The sequence below is a fragment of the Sminthopsis crassicaudata genome, chromosome 5 (genome assembly GCF_048593235.1).
Source record: "Sminthopsis crassicaudata isolate SCR6 chromosome 5, ASM4859323v1, whole genome shotgun sequence".
Taxonomy (NCBI): domain Eukaryota; kingdom Metazoa; phylum Chordata; class Mammalia; order Dasyuromorphia; family Dasyuridae; genus Sminthopsis; species Sminthopsis crassicaudata.
Window position 1 is genome coordinate 59,810,198 of NC_133621.1, and position 20,624 is coordinate 59,830,821.

At 38.0% G+C, this 20,624-nt stretch overlaps 1 protein-coding gene across 1 annotated transcript in view; it reads right to left on the reverse strand.

Annotated features, from left to right (window-relative positions):
- Positions 1–3,988: 3,988 nt before the first annotated feature.
- Positions 3,989–20,624, reverse strand: part of C5H10orf67 (chromosome 5 C10orf67 homolog) — a 113,153-nt gene continuing 96,517 nt past the window's right edge. The window contains exon 23 of the mRNA XM_074269535.1: positions 3,989–4,427. Within this exon, the coding sequence (XP_074125636.1) occupies positions 4,381–4,427 (47 nt within the window). The 3' untranslated portion in view covers positions 3,989–4,380. The remainder of the gene's footprint in view (positions 4,428–20,624) is intronic.

A 20,624-nucleotide genomic window follows, 5' to 3' on the forward strand; every position in this document is an offset into this window, starting at 1 on the left:
ATGAGTAACCGACTGGTGTGGGAGCAGTTTCACTTTTCAAGGTGCACTTTTCTGAAAGACCCCCCAATTTTTGGGATAGTTTTCCGCCCGATCCTTCTGTGGTATCTTTTTTTAGCCTCTTATTTGGGCTGCATCCCAAATTTCCAGTCCAACTCGAAATGAGTTTCTGTGACATCTGTCATTTAAAATTTCCTAACATTTAGAGTTGACCAAAGGTGGAATGGGCTGCCTGGAAAGGTAGTGAGTTCCCTGTCTCGGGAGGTCTTCAAGTAGTGACGAAGATATTGGGGAAAGATATACAGAGGTTTCTTCTGAGGCGATGATTATCCTAAATTGTCTGAGGCCCCACCGCCTCTCTAATTCCATTGTCTTCGAGGTCTAATTATGGCACCCGGATGATTTTTTTCCCCCTCGAAGATGTTCAAATTGGCACTGTACGATGAAAGTGCAGCAACTGGGTGATGGTGGATGAGTGTGTTTGGGTATTTTAAATATACGTATATACTCAATGGAAAGATGAAGTGTTCGAGGGGCCTTGCTCGTTGGCATATTAAATGCAAATAAAGCCAAAAACAAAAACAAAAAAGCAAAATGAGCCACTTATAAATAAAGGACTTTTGGCTACAGCCCCAAGCCTAGTGCCTGCGCGCATAATTAAATATTAGGGTTCAGCAAATAGCACTTGAGCCAGCCACAAATGTGTGACGCCTCGATGCAATTACTTGCGAGTTTCTCATACTTAAAAAAAAAAATACTTGAAGTCTCTTTGATAGCAGCTCAATAGACACCCACGAGACGCTTGTCAAGCCTCCCCCTTCCCGACGTTTCTCTTGCCTCCAGCGCTTTCATCCTGGGCTTGAATTGTGTTGTCAAAGTTTAGAAGGAGGGAGAGGGGGGTGTGTGTTTGGAATAAGAAGAGTGGGGGGAGCTTGAAAAGTCTTGGAAATCGGTATATTTTGCAGGTGTAGAATGTGGCTAATAACCATGCACAGTGCGCGCTCCCCAATGGTGAGAGTATGACAGGGACAGCTGGCTTAGTTTTCAGTGTGAAAACACCCCCTCGGTGGACCAAACACAACGACACTGACCTTTCTGCAGGGGAACCAGAGATGTGCCTTTGACTGAATTAGCCATAAAGACGTCTTGCTATGACTTTTGTTCCCCACGAAAGCAAAGAAATATTGCGTTTAATATGAGAAGTACTGTTCACAGCTTTTCCGTGCCCCTTAAGAAATATTACGGGGCTGATTTACTGGCTTCTCTTCTAGTAGGCTGGCTCTCTCTCAGAGGACCGAGGAGGAGGAGGAGGTGGAAGAAGCACATTCTACGCTATTTGCCTGTTGCCTATTTTCAAAGTTCTCACTCTTTGCAGCAGCATATTTATCAATCTTTTCATCTGACAATACTTTGAAATACATCATTGTCATCCGGGGGTCGGTTGATAGATTATCTGCAGGCACATAGCCCTTTTCCAAGGTCAAGTTGAAGAGTCTTGTTTGCTGTTAACTGGAGTTGTTTAAAAAAAAAAAAAAAAGCCAAACAATGCCTGCCTGTTAACTCTTCCCTTGTTTGTCTAGGAGAATTAGAAAGGAAATTTCCCTGTTGACCACTTCCCTGGACATTTCACACCCCAGAGCTGTGGCGTTTTGCAAACAACTTTGACACTTTAACAAGTGAAATCAACAAGAGGATAGGGAGAGATTTAATCTTAATGTTTGCAGATCGCAAGGCAAGATTGAGGACTAAATCATCTTTCCTCTTCTCCAAAGTCTATGAATTCATCTGCCCCGTGCGTCCTGCTTATAGATACCGCGGTCGATGTAGTTTCAACTTTTGAGAAAAATCTTAAAATTTAAGGAAGCTAAGGCCACTCTCGCAGCTTCCCCAGAGCCTAACCTATATTGCTTTCAGGGATTGTTTAAAATAAATCCAGCGATAAAGCTTTGCATTTTATGGACTTTCATTTATTTATTTATTTATTTTTCAGGAAAAACTGGCTTCACAGTTTCCTCTATATCTGTGATGATTGATATTTTTTATTCAGCCAACTTTTATTTACCTTGCAAAAATGTTCAGGACCAATGTGATAAATTACAGATATGCAAATTTCTTTGAATGGTGTTGTAAGTGTGTCTCGCTGGAGCTGAATAACTCCTTGCAAGTCGGTCTGTGCGCACTCAGGACCCCAGGGAGCTGATCAAAGCACCCATTCTCTTTCATCCCCAGTATTCTCCTCCAAACTATTTCGATACAATATGTTTCCATGATGCACTTAATGTGCTAGGGACATAGAACTCATTACAACCTAGCTAGTTCTGCCGACCTCTTTGTTCAGCGGCATGAAGTCAAAGAAAAAAAAAAAAAAAGTAAAGGCTCTGCCAGTTGCCAGCTTTCTGAAATGCTAAAGCATGCGTCATTTTTCACCAGGTCTCGTCTTGATATCCTCAAAAGACAAACTATGAAACCGGCCTCAGCCCTTTCTGGCATTAATTACACTGCTGTCCAGCCGATCTGTTTTTCCTATTATATGCATTTCTCAGCAGGGATTTTTTTTTTTTTTTTTTTTGCAAGACTAATGCAGCTGCGGGTTAAACTATGAAAGCATTTTTATCACTATGGGAAAAAAAAGCGGAAACTATTGCAAGACACTGAGGAAAACTTTTGAAAGATTTCTCGTTGGTGGAGGAATTAGTTTGGGGACGTTTGGGTAACTTCTCTACATGTGATATTATCCAAGGGCTCCCAGGAGTTTCCCAGCCTCTAGGCTTTTCCTAGAGGGGATGCTCCATGTGGAACATTTCAGTTCCTTTGGTTTCTAAATAAATTTCGAAGATGACCCCTTGAAGGCTACTGTTGCCATTCTGGAATAAACAACCACGTTGCACCTCCAAGTGCTAGCCTGCTTCCTAGGAATTTAGGGCAGGCATAAGGGCAGTGAGAATATAAACTCTGTTTCACTCGTTCGTTTCTTGTAGGGTTGATTGGTTGGTGGAAATGGCTGGCAGCCAGTTCTGGGAAAGATTCCAGACCTGACTCCGATTAACCCTCTCTGGTGAAACTCTGCTGGAAACCAACTCACCAGCAATTGCCATTAATCTACTTACTAATTAAGCCGATTCATTTCTAAAGGAGAAAAATTCCTTTCTTTGGCCAAACTGATGGGAGGAAATTTGAAAGAAGCGCCAAACTGTGTAACTGTAATTCAGCCAAAGACTGCTAAAACAAGGTGTTGATATATAGCAGGAGATTTAAAACTAGTTTCTAGGGCAACAATCCTTTGGAGACGGTGGTATATAGTGCATAGTAGATGAAGCTCGAATAATGCTGGGCTGCGCTGTGCCACCTCATGTACTGGGGTTGAGAATAGCGAGGGCCTTTTCTAGTTAAAGCCTTTGCTTCCTTTTACGCACAGGGCACTTGTCTGTTCCCAGTGTTTTCTGTCTGCGCCAGAGGATTTCGGCTATAAGTGATTGCTATCCGAAATTGATTTCCTGAAGCTTAATGAGGATCTAGTTAGATCTAGTTAATGAGGATCAGCAGAGGGGACTTCTTAAGAGGGTATCCCTGAAGCTAGAGTTTTGGAACGCTCGGTTAGGGAAAGTGGAAGCTGAACATTACGCATGGAGAGCTGCAAAGGAAGAATGGTCCTTCATTCCTCAAATGGGTTGATTAACTCAATACTTATAACCTGGTTTTCAAGAAAAGCAGACGCTGGAGTCTTTCACTTCCCAGCAGGGATCTAATTTTTTGAGAGGGAACATTTAAAGTCAGAATATTCTGTTTCTAAGAGCTATGCGCTCTTAGTTTGGGGGGAAGAGTTTACCGTCAACCTTTCCCTTAACGGAGACTTAGTTCAATAAAGGCAGCTGCCCAGATGTATGATTTGTGTAGCATTATTGGTCAGGCTTTATTCCTGCTTCCAGGGTCTGCTTGGAGGTGGGGCTGACACTTATCTGTGTTCTAGATTACGGAGTGCACCAGACAATTCTAGTTTGGTAAACCTCTTTATTGAAGATCGCTCCTTTGCTCGTAGCCCAGGCCCTAGGGCCCGCAGGGGGATAAGTGTAACAGAGCTAAGGGTTGTGGCAGCCCCTGGAGGATCTGTCCGGCCCAGGGCTTAGCCTGAACACGCATGAAAAAGTTTGAGGAAAGAATATATTGAGGGTTGAAGGGGAGACCCGAAGAGCTTCCTCTTCAACTACAGGAACTCAACCCCCGGGCTTAATCTGGGAGCGGGAAGGGGCAAAGGTTAAACAGTTTATTTGCTAACAGAAAAATTGGTTATCTGGAACTAAGGCAAAGTCAACTCCTTCTCGATGAATTTATCTTCTCCTGGTATTCTGCTTTTTGTCCTTTAAGTTATCATTGCAGTATTGGTTATTATCTGAATTCTATCTCACGGTCTTCCTCTTCTTCTGAAATCACCTCTGTGATAAGACAGAAAATGAAAAAGACATAAAACTTGGTATATCTAGCACCCACTAAGAGGGGCACCAGCCAACTCATCAGTTAAACAGAACCCAGCTCAACTCTAGGTGTTCAATTCCCCAGCCTTCATCCCACTTTGGTCTGTAGCTCTTGCTTAGTTGGAAGAACATAGGATTTGGAATCAGGGGTTTGGGGTTTGAATTCCCAACCTCTGACAGGTACTACTTGGGCAAATCATATAAGGTCATTGGACCTCAGTTTCTTCCTGTCAAATGAGAGGCTCCCAGGTACATGCTTTTTAAAGATTTCTTTCAGCTCTAGCTCCTATCATCCTATATCTGGTAAAAAAAAAAAAAAAAAAAAAAAAAAAAAAAAAAAAAACTCTCAGGAAAAAAAAAGAAAAAAGGTCTTCTCTGGGGAATTGGACTTTTCCCAATTTGACAGTGCAATTTCTTCTAAAACCAGACTTCAGGTATCCTTAGCTGATTTCCTCTGGATCCCTGCTGTCCTAGAGCCTTTGAAATTGACTTTATAGGTGGCTGTGATCAAATCAGTAGGGTCAGTGAGTGACCTTCAACAGTGTTCACTCCCAGGATATGGAGCAGCTGTGGATAGGGGTAGAGCAGTATCACAGAAGAAAAGTGACTTTTTACAAGATTCGGGGCTAATTTTTGCTTCTAAAATCAAGAGATCTAAAATTTTACATTTGTCATTTCTTCTTTGAAACCTGAATGAGGAAGACAGAAAACCAAGTCTCACTAAGTACTGATCCAGCAGATTATCACGGTTTCCCTATTTGGATTCAGTTGGGAAGGGAATATACTGGGTCCTGCCGTCTCCTGCTCTGCCTTGGCAGGGAGGGAATTTTACCTGTTTCATGGATTGTGAGGGGAGCGTTGGGGGTCTGAGGGAGGAAGGCCCAAACATGGGAATCTGATGTTACAGCTTTGAACACGAACAATGGAGCTACTAACTAATCCCAGTGAAATCCAGGAGCGTGGAGAAGGCGACAAAGAGTTGCAGCCTTTGGGCACCGGTAGGTGTCAATATGGTCACTACAGACAGGGCAATGGGAGAGAGAAACACACAGAGCCTGGCTGTCATTCCTAAGCTTAACATGAACAAAGATAAAAAAAAGTGACAAGCTCGGTTTTCACTGGTGGTATGTTCAATGTAGAGTGCTATTGGATGCATCTGAGCCAATTCTAAGAGAAAAGGGGTCTTTCCAACTTTTTCTTAGGTCAAATATCAATATCAGCCCAAGCCATCATGGCATGTTCAAAAAATCCAGTTTTTCATTTGTTTTAAAAAGAAAAAGAGCTCTCCTCTTCCTTAAAGCAATTCTGGCTCCCACTCTAACCACCTGTATATACTTCCTCAAGTGAAAGGTCCAGCTTCCCAGCTGTCTCAAAGTGATATTAAGGATTTTAGAGAGAGGATGGAGCTTGGAAAACCCTAAGACCAAATTGGATTCCTGAGTTTCTTTTAACCTCTGTGAACATTTCAACCACTCTGACAGAGTTCATATATTCCTTTAAACATTTCATGAATACGATTAATATTTTTAAATGAAAATATCCAAGTCAAAATTTAATCTCATGGTAATGCTTAGCCTAAAGCATAATCGTGTATCTATCCTTTGGATTTCATAAAACCATCCACAAAAACATTTCCAGGACCTCTGCTGTCTGTTTGGATTTTAGTGAAAGCACTGTTAGGATAAGAGTGTATGAGACTCAGGGCAGAGTGCAATGTCTAACTGCCAATAAGTGAACATGAAGAGGCTGGGCACTTAATTAACAAATTAAACTTGCTCTATAGTCTGGGAAAAGAATATTCTGCTAGACTTATTGATAAGATTGATGGTCAGAATCATTCAGTGGAAACAACCACTAGGTATGTTCATTTCAATAATGAATCCAGAAACCCCATCCTTCCCAAATATGAGACAAAAACTAAAATAACTTATTCAACAGAAGAATATTAAGACATCACGTAATAAGATTCTGATTTTCTTTAGTTGAAACAACTCTCTTAAATAATTTTAAAAAATAGGATGTAACTATCTTTAGAAGACTAATGACATTTCACAGGTAATGCAATTTGGAAAGAAACACTTCCATGTTTTCTTTTCCAACAATGTGCATTTTTGTAAACTGCTATAAATTGCAATTCAAAAGCACTGATCTCACCATCCCCAACCATTTTTTATACTGATCAAATGAATGCAGATACTCCCACTTGGGAGGGGCGACATGACATTTCACTTGGCAGTTCTAAACAGGTCAGGGACCTTTCACAGACCCTAAGGCAGTGGGAGGGAGCTCTTTACGAAACCGTGTAACCAAATCAAACCAATGGTTACCCCTTTTCAATACCATTGGAACCGTCTGCACAATGCCATTCACATAGCGGCACAGAAACTGAAAGGATGGTCAGCCAATGGGAATGTCTTTTCTTTTGTTTAAACTTACAGAGCTCCAAATCTAATACTTGGGAGGAAAATAATGAAATTTGTTATGACCTCCTCCAAACAACTAGAAGCAACAAGCTGCCTTCATATGGATGGGCAGGGGCATCCCCAGAACTGTACATTTGTATGGCTATCTGTGCACATGTATGTATGTATATGTATGTATATTTATTGGAGATGTAGCTTTGTTCCAAGCCATAGGCACAAAGACACAACATGGCTGCCCTGGAGATGACCTATTGCTTTCAAGTTGCTTGAACACATCAGAATTTCCATTGTTAAGGTTGATTAATTGAAACTGATAAGTTACCATGAATAAAGATTGTTTTTCTGTTTAATGTGGTGGGCCTGATTTGGTAAATGCTTCATTCATGTAGCTTTGCAGTGCAGCATATGGGCCAGATTCATTCAGTATCACAAACATATACCATTTAGTATGCTTGTATGGTCACAACCAAAAGGCCTTTCTATTTTAATGACAAAGTTTGAATGAAAAATTCCATTTAAAGAGTCACTAGTAACATTAGGGGTGATTTTGTAATTTATGCAAAGATTTTCTGTCTCTGAGTTGCTGAGAATAATTTAGAGGGTATTGAACTTAAATTCAGTTTAGGAAAAAAAAAAAAAGAAAATGTAGCAAAATTACCCGTTAAGAGTTTTGATCTTTTTAAAGATTTTTTTTAAAAAAGTATCTCTAAAATGTTTACTGACACATATGAAGAGAATACATTTTACAGTCTGGTGCCACCTTGTGTCACCTACCACTGATAAAGTTATCACTAGTGTTTCAATCAGAGGCTGTCAATACTGTTTCATATTCTCATGTGGAAAGCAGCTCTGGGATTGTTTAGTAAATAAACAGGCAAATTTCTCCATTTTGTTTTTTTAACGAGTGAAATCAGGAGAAAGTTTTCAAAATCCTTTAACTCTGGAGTTGGCTTGTGGTGCTGCTGAAATTTGCTATAATTTTATTCATTCCTGGGGTTTTGTTTTTGTTTTTCTTCACTAACTAAACTCTTCAATTTCTTTTCCCCCAGGGAGTGCTAATGACACATATCAAAGTCAATGTCACATGAGTAAAAACTACAGTCCATTTTAAAATCCCAAATAGGAATTCTCACTTTTTGTTTATATTGTTTTACTTTTTTCTTTTTTTTACATTGTTTAGGGTCTTTGTCTTTTGGCTCTACCTCCATGCAAAGAGAAGTAGTAATTATGAATCTGAAAGACAAACCTCTTTCTTCTTTTGTGATATACAAATGATCTAAAGAAACAAACTGTCAAAGATTAACTCACCCTACTGAATGCTTGATATTTTAGCAAAGAAAGTCTCTCTTCCTTCATGTCTAAGAAACAGTTCAAGTTCATCCAACACTTCTCAATTAAATTAACTGAGTAATCTCAGTTCAAACTCTTGTGGAGAGTAATAAACCAAATTGGTCACAGTTGACCACAGTTAGCATGTGTTTAATAAAGGACTGGATATCCTTTGGAAAGCTCATCTGTGCACCATTACTCTGTGAACTTTTCTTGTAGTTTAAAATAATACTCAGTGCCTAATTTTGTCTGAAAAAGCAACTTTCTTTGGATTCTTCTAAAATTAATTTCCTTTTTGGACCAGAAGAAAGATCATTGATGAGAAAGTTACTAAATGGCTTTTGATATAATTGGGGGCCCAACCCAAACTTTTTTTTGGTAAAACATAAGAAGTTACTTAATTTTAACAGATGGACTGTACATTGTGCCTTTCCTGAATGAAGGAAGCCATTCTTTACTCATGTAATGGACTGTGAGATTCTAGGACGTATACTTACTAGTAGGACAGAAATAAATGCATTTTGGATTTATTTAAAAAGTATATATTCAGGACATACTTTTGAAAGGGATTTCTATTCTTATTTATGAAAACTTATATAGGTATGAAAATAAAGAAACCATTATTTTTCAAGCTCTTGAACTCAGTAAAAAAGGTTATGAAAGTAAGAAGCAATTAAAGGTTATCAATTTAAATTCTTAGTTTAACCATTCACTGCCATTATTTGTGTTATCTACCTTTTATGGATAACTTTGAAGGCAGCCTCTGCCTTCATATAAATGTCATATTCATATAATTTCATATAATTTGGTACTTGTAGATAGCGAAAATTTAGCAAAGTGGTTGTTATAGTTTTAATTTGTGTGTTAAGATGTAGGTAATAAAATTCTTTCAAGAAATTTCTTCTTTCTTTCCTTCCTTCCTTTTTTATTTTTATTTTTTTCTTCCTTTTTTCTTCTTCCTTCCTTTCTTAAGATGTAGGTAATAAGATTATTTTAAGAAATTTCTTCTTTTCTTTCTTTCTCTTTCTTCCTTTCTTTATATTTGTTCTTTCTCTCTTTCTTCACCTTGTCTTTGTTCTAGACTGATAGTTGAACCAATTTTGAGTTGCTGTGGATGACACAAAATGGTTCTATACTGGTCCCCAGCACACTTACATTAGAACAATGTCAACAGTGCATAGAACTATGTAGAACTTTACCGAAGGTAGGAAACTTTTCTTTTGATTTTGCATTTTCCATGATCCTGGAGAAGACTTCCTATTATCTACCTCATGTGATGTAAAATCTGGTGGATCTCTACTGTTATCTCCGTAGTTTAAGGTCTTATTCTGGGAATTACAATGAAATCAGTACTACCATTGCCTCTGGAAAGGAAATATCTGTTCAGCCAGCTATATTGTAAAATGAATTAGAGAGCTGGCACCAGAATCAATCAGTAAGACCTAAATTCAAATCCAGCCTCAGACATATGCTGTGTCAACTTAGGTAAGTCATTTAACCTCTCTCTGCCATAGATGAGGAAACTAAACACTCACTTCAAAGAGTTGTAGTGAGCTTTATATGAGATCATATTTGTAAAGCATTTAGGACCTTGCCTGGCACAAAGTAGGCACTTTATAAATGCTTGTTCCCTTCTCCACTTTCCCCTTCCTCTCTGAAATTTCTCAGACCTGGATATCCTTCCCTGGTCACCCACCATGTAAATGTAAGCTTTCTGAAGGCAGAGGCAGCTTCTCCGGTTTTTGTTGTCTTTATTGTAGTGTAGTATGAAAAACACTTAATAAGTGCTTTTCCATTCATTTATTCATTATAACATATGCCCCGAAGACTCTTTGTCTTGAAGAGACTTCAAGGTAGCATAGAAAAAAAACCTGTTGATTGATTAATGAGTCTTTTGGGTTATTATGTTGAATAATGAGTTCATTGAGTTATGTTAAGGGACCATTCCTCATTTTTCATGTATATATTGTGACCGATCACTATTTACTTCCACAAAACATCTCTTAGCAGCAATACTAAGCTGGACAATCTTTTTTTTTGCCTTGTAAAACATGCTATTTCTTTTTTTTGATTATTATATATATATATTTATAATATTATCCCTTGTATTCATTTTTCCAAATTATCTCCCCCCTCCCTCTATTCCCTCCCCCTGATGACAGGCAATCCCATACATTTTACATGTGTTACAATATAACCTAGATACAATACATGTGTGTGAATACCATTTTCTTGTTTCACAATAAGCATTAGATTCCGAAGGTACATGCAACCTGGGTAGATAGACAGTAGTGCTAACAATTTACATTCACTTCCCAGTGTTTCTTCTCTGGGTGTAGCTACCTCTGTCCATCATTGATCAAATGGAAGTGAGTTGGCTCTTCTTTATGTTGAAGATTTCCACTTCCATCAGAATACATCCCAATACAGTATTGTTGTTGAAGTGTACAGTGATCCCCTAGTTCTGCTCATTTCACTCAGCATCAGTTGATTTAAGTCTCTCCATGCCTTTCTGTATTCCTCCTGCTGCTCATTTCTTACAGAGCAATAATATTCCATAACCTTCATATACCATAATTTACCCAACCATTCTCCAACTGATGGACATCCATTCATCTTCCAGTTTCTAGCTACAACAAAAAGAGCTGCCACAAACATTTTGGCACATATATGTCTCTTTCCCCTCTTTAGTATTTCTTTGGGATATAAGCCCAGTAGTAGCACTGCTGGGTCAAAGGGTATGCACAAAAACATGCTATTTCTTAAAGTGACTGTGGCCTTATTCCGGACACTAAGTAAATGCTTTAGATGATAATCATGGGAGCAGTAATGACCTCCTTTCCATTGGAAAATGTATTGAGATGAGGCAAGATAAGCTTCTTCATAGATGTAGCCTATTGATACTCAATCCTGAATCTCTGATCTGGAAAATGCCACATCATTTTATTCTCTTCATTTTTCTGCCCTTGAGGATCACAGATTCAGACCTGGAAGAGAGCTCAGGGGTAATCTAATCAAACTTTAAGAGGAAGGAAATGACTTCTTCAAGATCATACAAAAGGCAGGATTCAAACTCAGGTCTTTCTCAATTCTAAAGTTAGCACTCTAGTCACTATGCTGCAGAGCCTCCCTTTGTCTTATGGATCATAAAGGCATTCTCTAAGGTTCTGTTCTTAGCCAATTTCTCTAAGCTGCTTTATCACTTCTCAGATATTCAGCTATGATCTGTATTTTTCATTTCATTCCAACAAATATTAATTCAGTCCCTTTTATATGTAGAGCCCTGTTATCAGAATGGGGATACAAAAAGGAATATGATATGATAGTCTTCTCCAAGGAGCTTACAGTCTAGGAGAGGGTGTGTGACATACACACAAATAGCTGTATCACAACTTATAATATGGTAGCTAGGGAGGAGAGATTAGATACGGTGATGGGAGAGCTTCTAGGAGGAGAGAGAATCATTTCGAACTGAGGAGGATGGGGCAATCTTCATGGATGAAACGGCATCTGAATGATCCTTAGAAAAGATTTCAACAACATTTCAGTGACATATTTCATTCTAAGTAAGGAGAACAATATTCATAAGTTCACAGAGATGGAAGGCAACAAGGAATAAATACTTAGTTTTATAAAGAAGAGAAAAGGTCTATGTGACAATGTCTTGAAGTATATCCATACTTTGAAGAGAAAAGGATAATGAGGAATCACTGAGGGATTGACAGAGAAATAGGAGAACAAAAAGCAGCATCATGTGGAAGCCAGGAGTTGAGAAAGCATAAAAGAGAAGCTTCTATCTTTTTCCTAAAACTCATTTTTCCTGACAGTGTCATTACTAATCACTTAGGCTGGCATTCAAGGCTTTCCACAGCTTCATACTTCTCTACTTTTCAAGCTTTCTTTCAAAATTGTTTGCTGTAGAATAGATTGAAAAGGTTGACAGGACCAAACGCTGCAAACAAATCAAGGAGAATAAAAAAAAAGAAAAAAAAACAGAAAATAAAGTCTATTGAATTTGACCACAAGGAGGTCAATCATGTACCTTTGAGGGAGCAGTTTTGGTGGCCAGAGGCAAACTTCAGGGGTTGCAGAGAAAGAGTGGGGTACTAAGGAAATACAATCAATAAACTAAGATTCTTCTTTTTAGAAGTTTGGCACATTAGGTCACTTCAATCTCAATAATATTGAAAGTGGGATCACATATTGAAGGTAGTAATAGTGGTAGCCAAAGTATTTAGAAGTAGATAGTAAAATTTTATTCAATTTTTGCATTGCCTTAAAATTCCTGGCACAGTGCTTATGAAATATGTTTAGTTTACCTTTAGGACTTTAAAAAAATCACAACCCATTTTCTACACCAACAAATTCATACATGCTTTTGCAATGATTATTTCCTTTTTTAAAAAGCTTAGCACTCTACCAAATGGTTTTGTTTGTAATTTTCTCGTTACTGAATTGATGGCAGTTGAATCTTGCTAATCCCTATTTTATGGATCAAAAAATCTTCATATTCCAAATTTGGTGGTCTGCCCAATCCAAATGAATTCTATTATGCTACAGCACAAGTCCAATTCCCATTTCCTAACTCTTTTGTACAAGTCCTCAAGGTGACCCTGCTGACTTTTTAACGCTTTGGATTGTGAAAGGCTTTCATTCACAGTATCTTGCCATAAGTCTTCCTTGTCACCAACTACGTTTATTTGTGAGATTCCTTTCTTACAAACATCTGGAGTTTAGGGGTGCAATCTGAGGTTACTGAATACAGAGAAGCCGGAGAACCACTGGTGACAAGCTTGTGATTCTGATTTGACATTATGGTCTAATTAGTTCAACTACTTGACTAAAATCCAAAACAGTCCAAGTGAAACAGTCCATGTTTCACTTGGTAATCTTAAATCTTCCTTACAGGTGGTGCTCAGTATGCCTTCTATAATACTCTTTCTTCCACTTAAGTCATTGCCGGTCAAATGCAGCAGACTACATGATTTTTATCTATTGAATTCTAAACATTAAGGTTTGGTTTTCTTGTTTTTTGTTTTTTGTTTTTTTGGGGGGGGGTTGGTTAATAATAGATCATGAGAAATTAGCCAAGTAGACCCTTGATTTCTATAATAATTTACCAAATATAATAATCCTCATTCTTCTTGACATCCCTGAAGCTTTGGACACCATCCTTCTCTTTGATACTCTCCAGGTTTTAGAGACACCACTTTCCTTGGTTTTCCTTTCATCTGTCTGAGTCTCAATCTCTTTTGTTGAATCCTCATCCATGTTTCACTTGGTAATCTTAAGTGTCCCTTACAGGTGGTGCTCAGTATGCCTTCTATAATACTCTTTCATTTCATTTTCTGGTAGCAAATGAGCTACTACAGAAGGAAGAATAATGATTTTAAGACACCAGACTGATGCTTAGGGCACCTACTGTGGTATTACTGAAATATAAAAAGGTAAAAATGTATCTTGGAGATCATTTCCTTATGATGACCTATAATCATTAAGTCGTTGCTGGTCAAATGCAGCAGACTACATGACTATCACTCCATGTGATGTGGAGTCCTGAATCCTTCCACTTCTCTTTGGGTTACCTGCTGTGATGATTCTTCTGAGGGAGAGACATTCATGGCCAGATAGCATCATTCACACAACAGCAGTGCTATCAAAGATGGGTGTTTGTAACAGCAAGAAGGATGAGAGCATTAAAAGTCCTGCATGTACTTGGAAGAAAATTCCCTTTACATGCCCAGAATAGAGGCAGTGAGCCGGTGTGGTGGATAGAGCATTAAGTCTGAAATCAGGAGAACCTGAGTGCAACAATAACTTCAGATACTTCCTGTTTGAACCTGGGCAAATCACTTAGCCTGTCTGTTTCAGATTCTTCTGTAAAATGGAGATGATAATAGCATTTACTTTCCAGGGGTATTGTGAAGTTCAAATGAGATTTTTAAAAAAGTGCTTAGCATAGTTTCTACGATGTTAATAAATGCTTATTTCCTTCTTTATACATAATGATTTTTAAATCCTTGTAAGTTAATGACAGAATGGAAAGCAGAAAAAAACTGCAGAAAATACTAAAAATAAAAGTGAATGTCAATTAATTTTGGATTCTAAAACAACAATGGAATATAATCCCCAGTTAATTCCTGGCATTTAATATACATATCATGCATACATAAGGAACACATATACACAATGTTCAGATGGAGTGGTCATTTCATATATCTATACACACATGTATGTCTAGGGAAGCAATGTAGGAAACAGAATCCCATGAATTCTTCTAATTGAGTTGGATTTACTAAAACACTGTAAAGACATATCTACTACATGCTTCAGGAATTGATAAGCTAGCTCCGGAGAGCAGCTGATATATGTGAAAAGATTGCATTAACACTTAGATGTAGAATTTAGCCAACTTTCTCTTGATTACTTCTGATCATTCAATGTTTATGCACTAGATGGATACTTTTCCATTCTTAAATAGTGATTTTTTTGGTGTGTGAAAGTTTTATCAATGATAGTATCCCAAGCCTTTATCTGCAACCTCTCCTTATACTCAGTAACAAGTTCGATATACTCTTGGGAAGGAAACCAATTTCATTTCCAGAATAAGCTTTTCAGGTTGCATTTACTGTTCAGAGGTAGGCCTTTAGAAGTTATTTTTTTTAATTCTTTTTGCAATTTTTCTTTCGGGATTAAAAGAACAATGTAATCTAGCCACTTAATGGGTGCCACTCTTGTGCATCAGATACTTGTGTTTGAGTTTTCTTTTGCTGACAGGGCCCGCAAAGAGGCACTGTTACTTTGAGGTTTTATCTATGAGATTCATGTCTTTTGTGCTCATTAAGAACATTTCCAAAGATTACAAAGTCAATATCCCCCAATTACTGGGCTGTGAGAAAGGTCTTCTTGAGTACATAAAATTAGTCACAGTGCACATTATACAATGGGAGGCTTAGATGCCAAATTTTATCACTGTGAAATAGCAAACAAAATTAATAAAGTTACAACAGTCTTCCTTAGGCTGTGACTTTTTTGCAATTCTGCTCCAAAATGCTTTGAAAATTTACAGACAGTGCTCCTTTTCATCTAGTCATTTCACAGAATTAATAAGGCTATATCTTGCTTTGAATCTTCATCTGTTTTTAACACCTATACTCATTCTCTTAGAGTTTTAGGTGTAAAAGGTACAATGTGTGAAAAAAAATAATTTTTACTGTTGAAAAAGCAGGCATACAACAAAAATCATAGTTTTATTTTATTCTCTATGTTCTGATAATACCCAGTCTTCTTTTCCCTAATGTTCATTTCATTTTCTGGTAGCAAATGAGCTACTACAGAAGGAAGAATAATGATTTTAAGACACCAGACTGATGCTTAGGACATTACTGTGGTATTAGTGTAATATTAAAAGGTAAAGATGCATCTTGAAGATCATTTCCTTATTTGATTTTTTCTTCTTTTTTTATTAAAGCTTTTTATTCTCAAAACATGCATGGATAATTTTTCCCTTACAAAACCTGTTCCAAATTCCCCTTCTTTCCCCCACCACTCCCCTAGATGTCAAGTAATGCAATATATATTAAACACATTAAAATATATGTTAAATCCAATATATGTATTCATATTTATATAATTATCTTGCTGCAAGAAAAAATAGATGAAAAAGAAAACAAAATGCAAGCAAACTTCTTATTAGAAGTAACTTCTTATTGCCTGGAAGATAAAATATAAACTTCTCTGTTTGGCTTTTAAAGCTCTCCACAAACTGTCCCACCCTCTTTGGACATTACTAGTCAAACTGCCTTTTTCCTCCGTGTCCCACACAACACGCCATCTCCCACCTCCTTTTGACCGCCTTTTTACTGCTCAGTCCATACACCTCCTCATCTCTGATTTGTAGGATCCTCCTTTTAGATGCTCCTCAAGCACAGCCTCCCCATAACAAAAAAGAGTGAAAAATGCTATGTTGTGGTCCACATTTAGTTTCCACAGCCCTCTCTCTGGTGCCGATGGCTCTCTTCAAAACAAGATCATTGGAACTGATCTGAATCATCTCATTGTTGAAAAGAGCCATGTCCATCAGAATCGATCATGGTAGAATCTTGTTGTTGCTGTATACAACATTCTCCTTAGCATAAGTACATGTAAGTCTCTTCAGACTTCTCTGAAATCATCCTGCTGATCATTTCTTATAGAACAATAATCCCATAATATCCTTATACCACAATTTATTCAGCCATCCTCCAGCTGATGGGCATCCACTCAGTTTCCAGTTTCTGGCCACTACAAAAGAGGCTGCCACAAACATTTTTGCACATGTGGGTTCCTTTCCCTCCTTTATGATCTCTTTGGGATAAAAGCCCAGTAGAAACACTGCTGGGTCAAAGAATCTGCACAGTTTGATAAGCTTGTGATAAAGAACAAACAAATAATGCCAATGAGGAGGAAAGGGAAAATTGCCTTAAAAGACCAATATGAATATACAGGGAAAAATATGTCACCATCCAATTTAAACTTTTGAAAGCCATGCAGAAGATGGAAGGGCAGATAATGAAATAAAATGAATATAAAAGCATGACTTGATGCTGAAAGTGCTATAGAGTCTAATGCTGGCAAGTAAAACCACGGATAACAATAAATAGATTTTACAACTTACATTTGGGGAAAAAGATGATTTTAAAAAGTGATAATGCTAGTCAGAATGGATAGGATGATGCTAATCCACAAAAGAAAGAAAGAAGAGCTGCTCAATCTCTATTTTGCTTTAGTTTCCTTACCAAGGAGAATACCATTTCCTTTCTGACAAGATGATCAAAGGGAATGCTTTACAATTTACTATGTATAATTTCATTTTTTGGCTAGAGTTTAGCAAAGCATTTGGCAAAGTCTTTCATGGTAAACTTAAGTGTTCTCATCTTTAAGTTTTTATGGCATTATTCTCTCTTGTTCTTCCTCCTACTTATCTGACTTTATATTCTTTGTTGGATGATCATCCATGCTTTGCTTCTTAAATATGATTGTAGCCCAAGGACCTGTACTGGTTTTCAAATCTACATATCTGTCCCTTCTTTCTCTCTCAAGCTTCAAATCCATAACACTGAATGGTTATGAATTACGAGACTTATGAGTCATTTTGAACTAGATATCCTCTAAGTTATTAAATACATCCAAAATGGAACTGATTATCTCCCTCTCAAATCCATTTCTCTTCCAAACAATATTTCTTCCAAAGATGTTATCATTCTTTTAATAACCTAGGTTCTCAACTTCTGCATCATCCTCACTCAAGTCCTTAGTCTCACCCACCCGTCTCCAATCAGTTAACAAATTCCATTATTTCTCCCTCCACAACCTTTCTCATATTTATCTCCTTCTCTCTAATCACATAGCTCTCATCATAGCCTTTATCAATCCTTTTCTGGACTATTACAATTGTGTCCTCAATTGTTTTCTCTGACTTAAGTCTCTCCCCATTCCAATCTGTTATTCATATATATTCATATATAGATCAGATCTACACACACATACACACACACACACATGTAATATATGCAATTCTTATCTCCTTAAACTTCATTCCCACATCACTAATTGCTTATTGGACAATTCAAATCTAATGTTCCAGAAATACCTTAGATTTAACAAGTCCAGAGCTGAACTCATTATCTTTCCATCTACATCCTCCTCCTTCCAAACTTCACTATTTTTGTTGATGGTACCAATCTCTTAGGTTTGCAATCTAGACATTATTCTGGATTTTAGAATTTCCCCTCAGCCCACAAATTTCCAAATTTTCCTATTTGTACTTCTATAACCCTCTCAAATATTATCCCTTCTCTTACTCATACAGTTATCATCTTAGTTCAGGCCTTCATTACTCCTTGGGTAGATTATTGCCACTAATTGGTCTTCCTACCTCAAGTTTCTCTCTACTTCAGTCCACTTTACACACTTCTTCCAAAATAATTTTTCTTTAATGAAGACTTGATTATGTGTCTCCCTACTCAACAAAACCCAGTAACTTCTTATTGCCTGGAAGATAAAATATAAACTTCTCTGGCTTGTAAAGCTCTCCACAAACTGCCCCACCCTCTTTGGACATTACTAGCCAAACTGCCTTTTTCCTCCGTGTCCCACACAACACGCCATCTCCCACCTCTCTGCCTTTTTACTGCTCAGTCCATACACCTCCTCATCTCTGCCTTGTAGGATCCTCTTTTTAGATGCTCCTCAAGTACAGCCTCCCAGTAACTGCTGGTGCTCTCCTTCCCAAACTGTCTGGTAGCTATGGCTTTATGTTTATGCTACCTACTCGTCTGTACCTATCTGCATGTGTGCATGTGTGTTCTTCTCATATCCTGCTAGAAAGGCCACTTCCTGAGAGTGGGGATTGTTTCATTCTTTGGATTTGTGCCCTCCAGCCCAGGGCCTGGTACAGGCCGGACACTTGGTGTTAAAGACTGATTGTTTGACTGGCCATGTTGACTTCCTCCCCACTCAATAAACCTCAATGGCTAATGAAGGCTAGAACTTCTAGAATCAAATGCTAACTCCTTTTTGGGGCATTGGAGTTTTTCATAACCTGGTCTCATACCTACCCTTCTGCCTTATTAGATACATTTCTTCTCACACTCTACAATCTAGCTGGACTGGACAAATTGCTGTTCTTACAGAAGACAGACCATGATTTTACCTTGCATTAGTTAATGACTATCTGGAATGGACTCCTTTCCTCTCTTTGTTTCTTGAATTTCTTGATTTCACCTAAGACTCAGTTCAAATACCATTTTCTATATGAGGCTTTTTCCAGGTTCTCCAGAATTTTCGTTTTCTCTGTCTGTGTGTCTGTCTCTGTCTTTCTCTCTGTCTCTCTCTGTGTCTCTGTCTCTGTCTATTTCTGTCTGTCTCTATCTCTGTCTCTCTCTCTCATATTCCCTGAAGACTAGAATTCTTTTTCTCCTGTTTTTGAATCTTGACTGCCTATTATAGTATGTGCTTAATAAATACTTGTTGATCACTGCTTAAGTTTGCTTAGACAATAATAGACCAAGTAGGTCTGCAGCCTGGAGGATGCACTTAACCCAAAGCATGATCACTAATAATTCAGATTAAACTTGAAAGGAGATGAAGAATGGAGTTCCCAGTGAGCTAAATGTTCTTGACCTTATTCTAACACTTTATTTCAGTGACTCAGATAAAGACATGGTTTTCATGCTTATCAGATTTGCTAATGACACAAAGCTGAAGGGGTTGGCTAACACACTGGTTGATGAAGTCAGATTTCAAAAAGACGATGGCACATTAGACTGAATAGATGAAACGTTATGTAGACAAAGGTAAATTCTTAAACTTGGGTTAAAAAAAATCCACTTCCCAAATATAAGATCAGGGTGTCTAGATAAACAGTCTGACCTAGGGCTTTTAGTGGAACACAGGAACAATATGAATCAACAGCTTAATATGGTATTCAAGAAAAGTTAACATGACCTTGCAAAGCTTTGTGTTCAGGATTAGGAAGAAGATGGTACTCAGTGTTCCCCAGCCTGATCAAATCATATTTGGAAAATTGCATTCCTAAGGAAGAACTTTCTTAAGCTTGAGTATGTCCCATGGCCATTAGGCCATATGACCATTAGTTACAGGAACAGAAGTTGCTGAACTTGGAGGAGAAGACTTTGTGAGAGAAGGGCCTTATTACTGCTTTTCAACTTCTTAAGGGTCATTCCATCCATGGAAGAGGGATTAAACTTGTTCTGCTTGGTTCCAGAGGGGACAATGGGCATAATTTGCAAAGAAGGAAAATGAGGTTTAAAATAAGGAAAGCCTCCTTAATAAAGAGTAAATTATCCAAAAAGTATTCATCCAAAAGTAAACCAGACTGCCTCTGGAGGTGCTGGTATCTCCCCATTACTACAAGTTAATAAAAGCTGAATGACTGCTTGTTGAGCATGTCGTGGAAGATTCTTCTTGAGATATGGATAGCAACAGGTATCTGATATGCCTTCTCTGGTTCTTCTCTGATTATGGGAATAGTCTTTTGTAGTGAAATCTTGTTTTTGTAAAGCCCATTTAACTATAGCCACAACAAAGCAAAGGGGTCTCTGACCCCTTCCTCTCCTGCATTTTTCTCTCTACTTCTATCCAAGGAGGTAAAAGACCAGATTTCCTCTTTCTGATTTCTCAGCATTGTTAACCAGCCTCTCCTCCTAGATTGTAGACTGTTTCCCAGTCCTCTTCCTAATCCCTCTGAATATTCCTCCCCAGCCTCTTGCATTGGTTCTGTTGGGTATAAACAAAGCAGCAGTCCTCAGCTTATTTCTATTTTCTCTCTCTCTTTTTTTTCTCTTTCTGTGGCATAATCTCCTACACTTCCTTGGTTTCAACTATAATCTCTACATAGGTGACC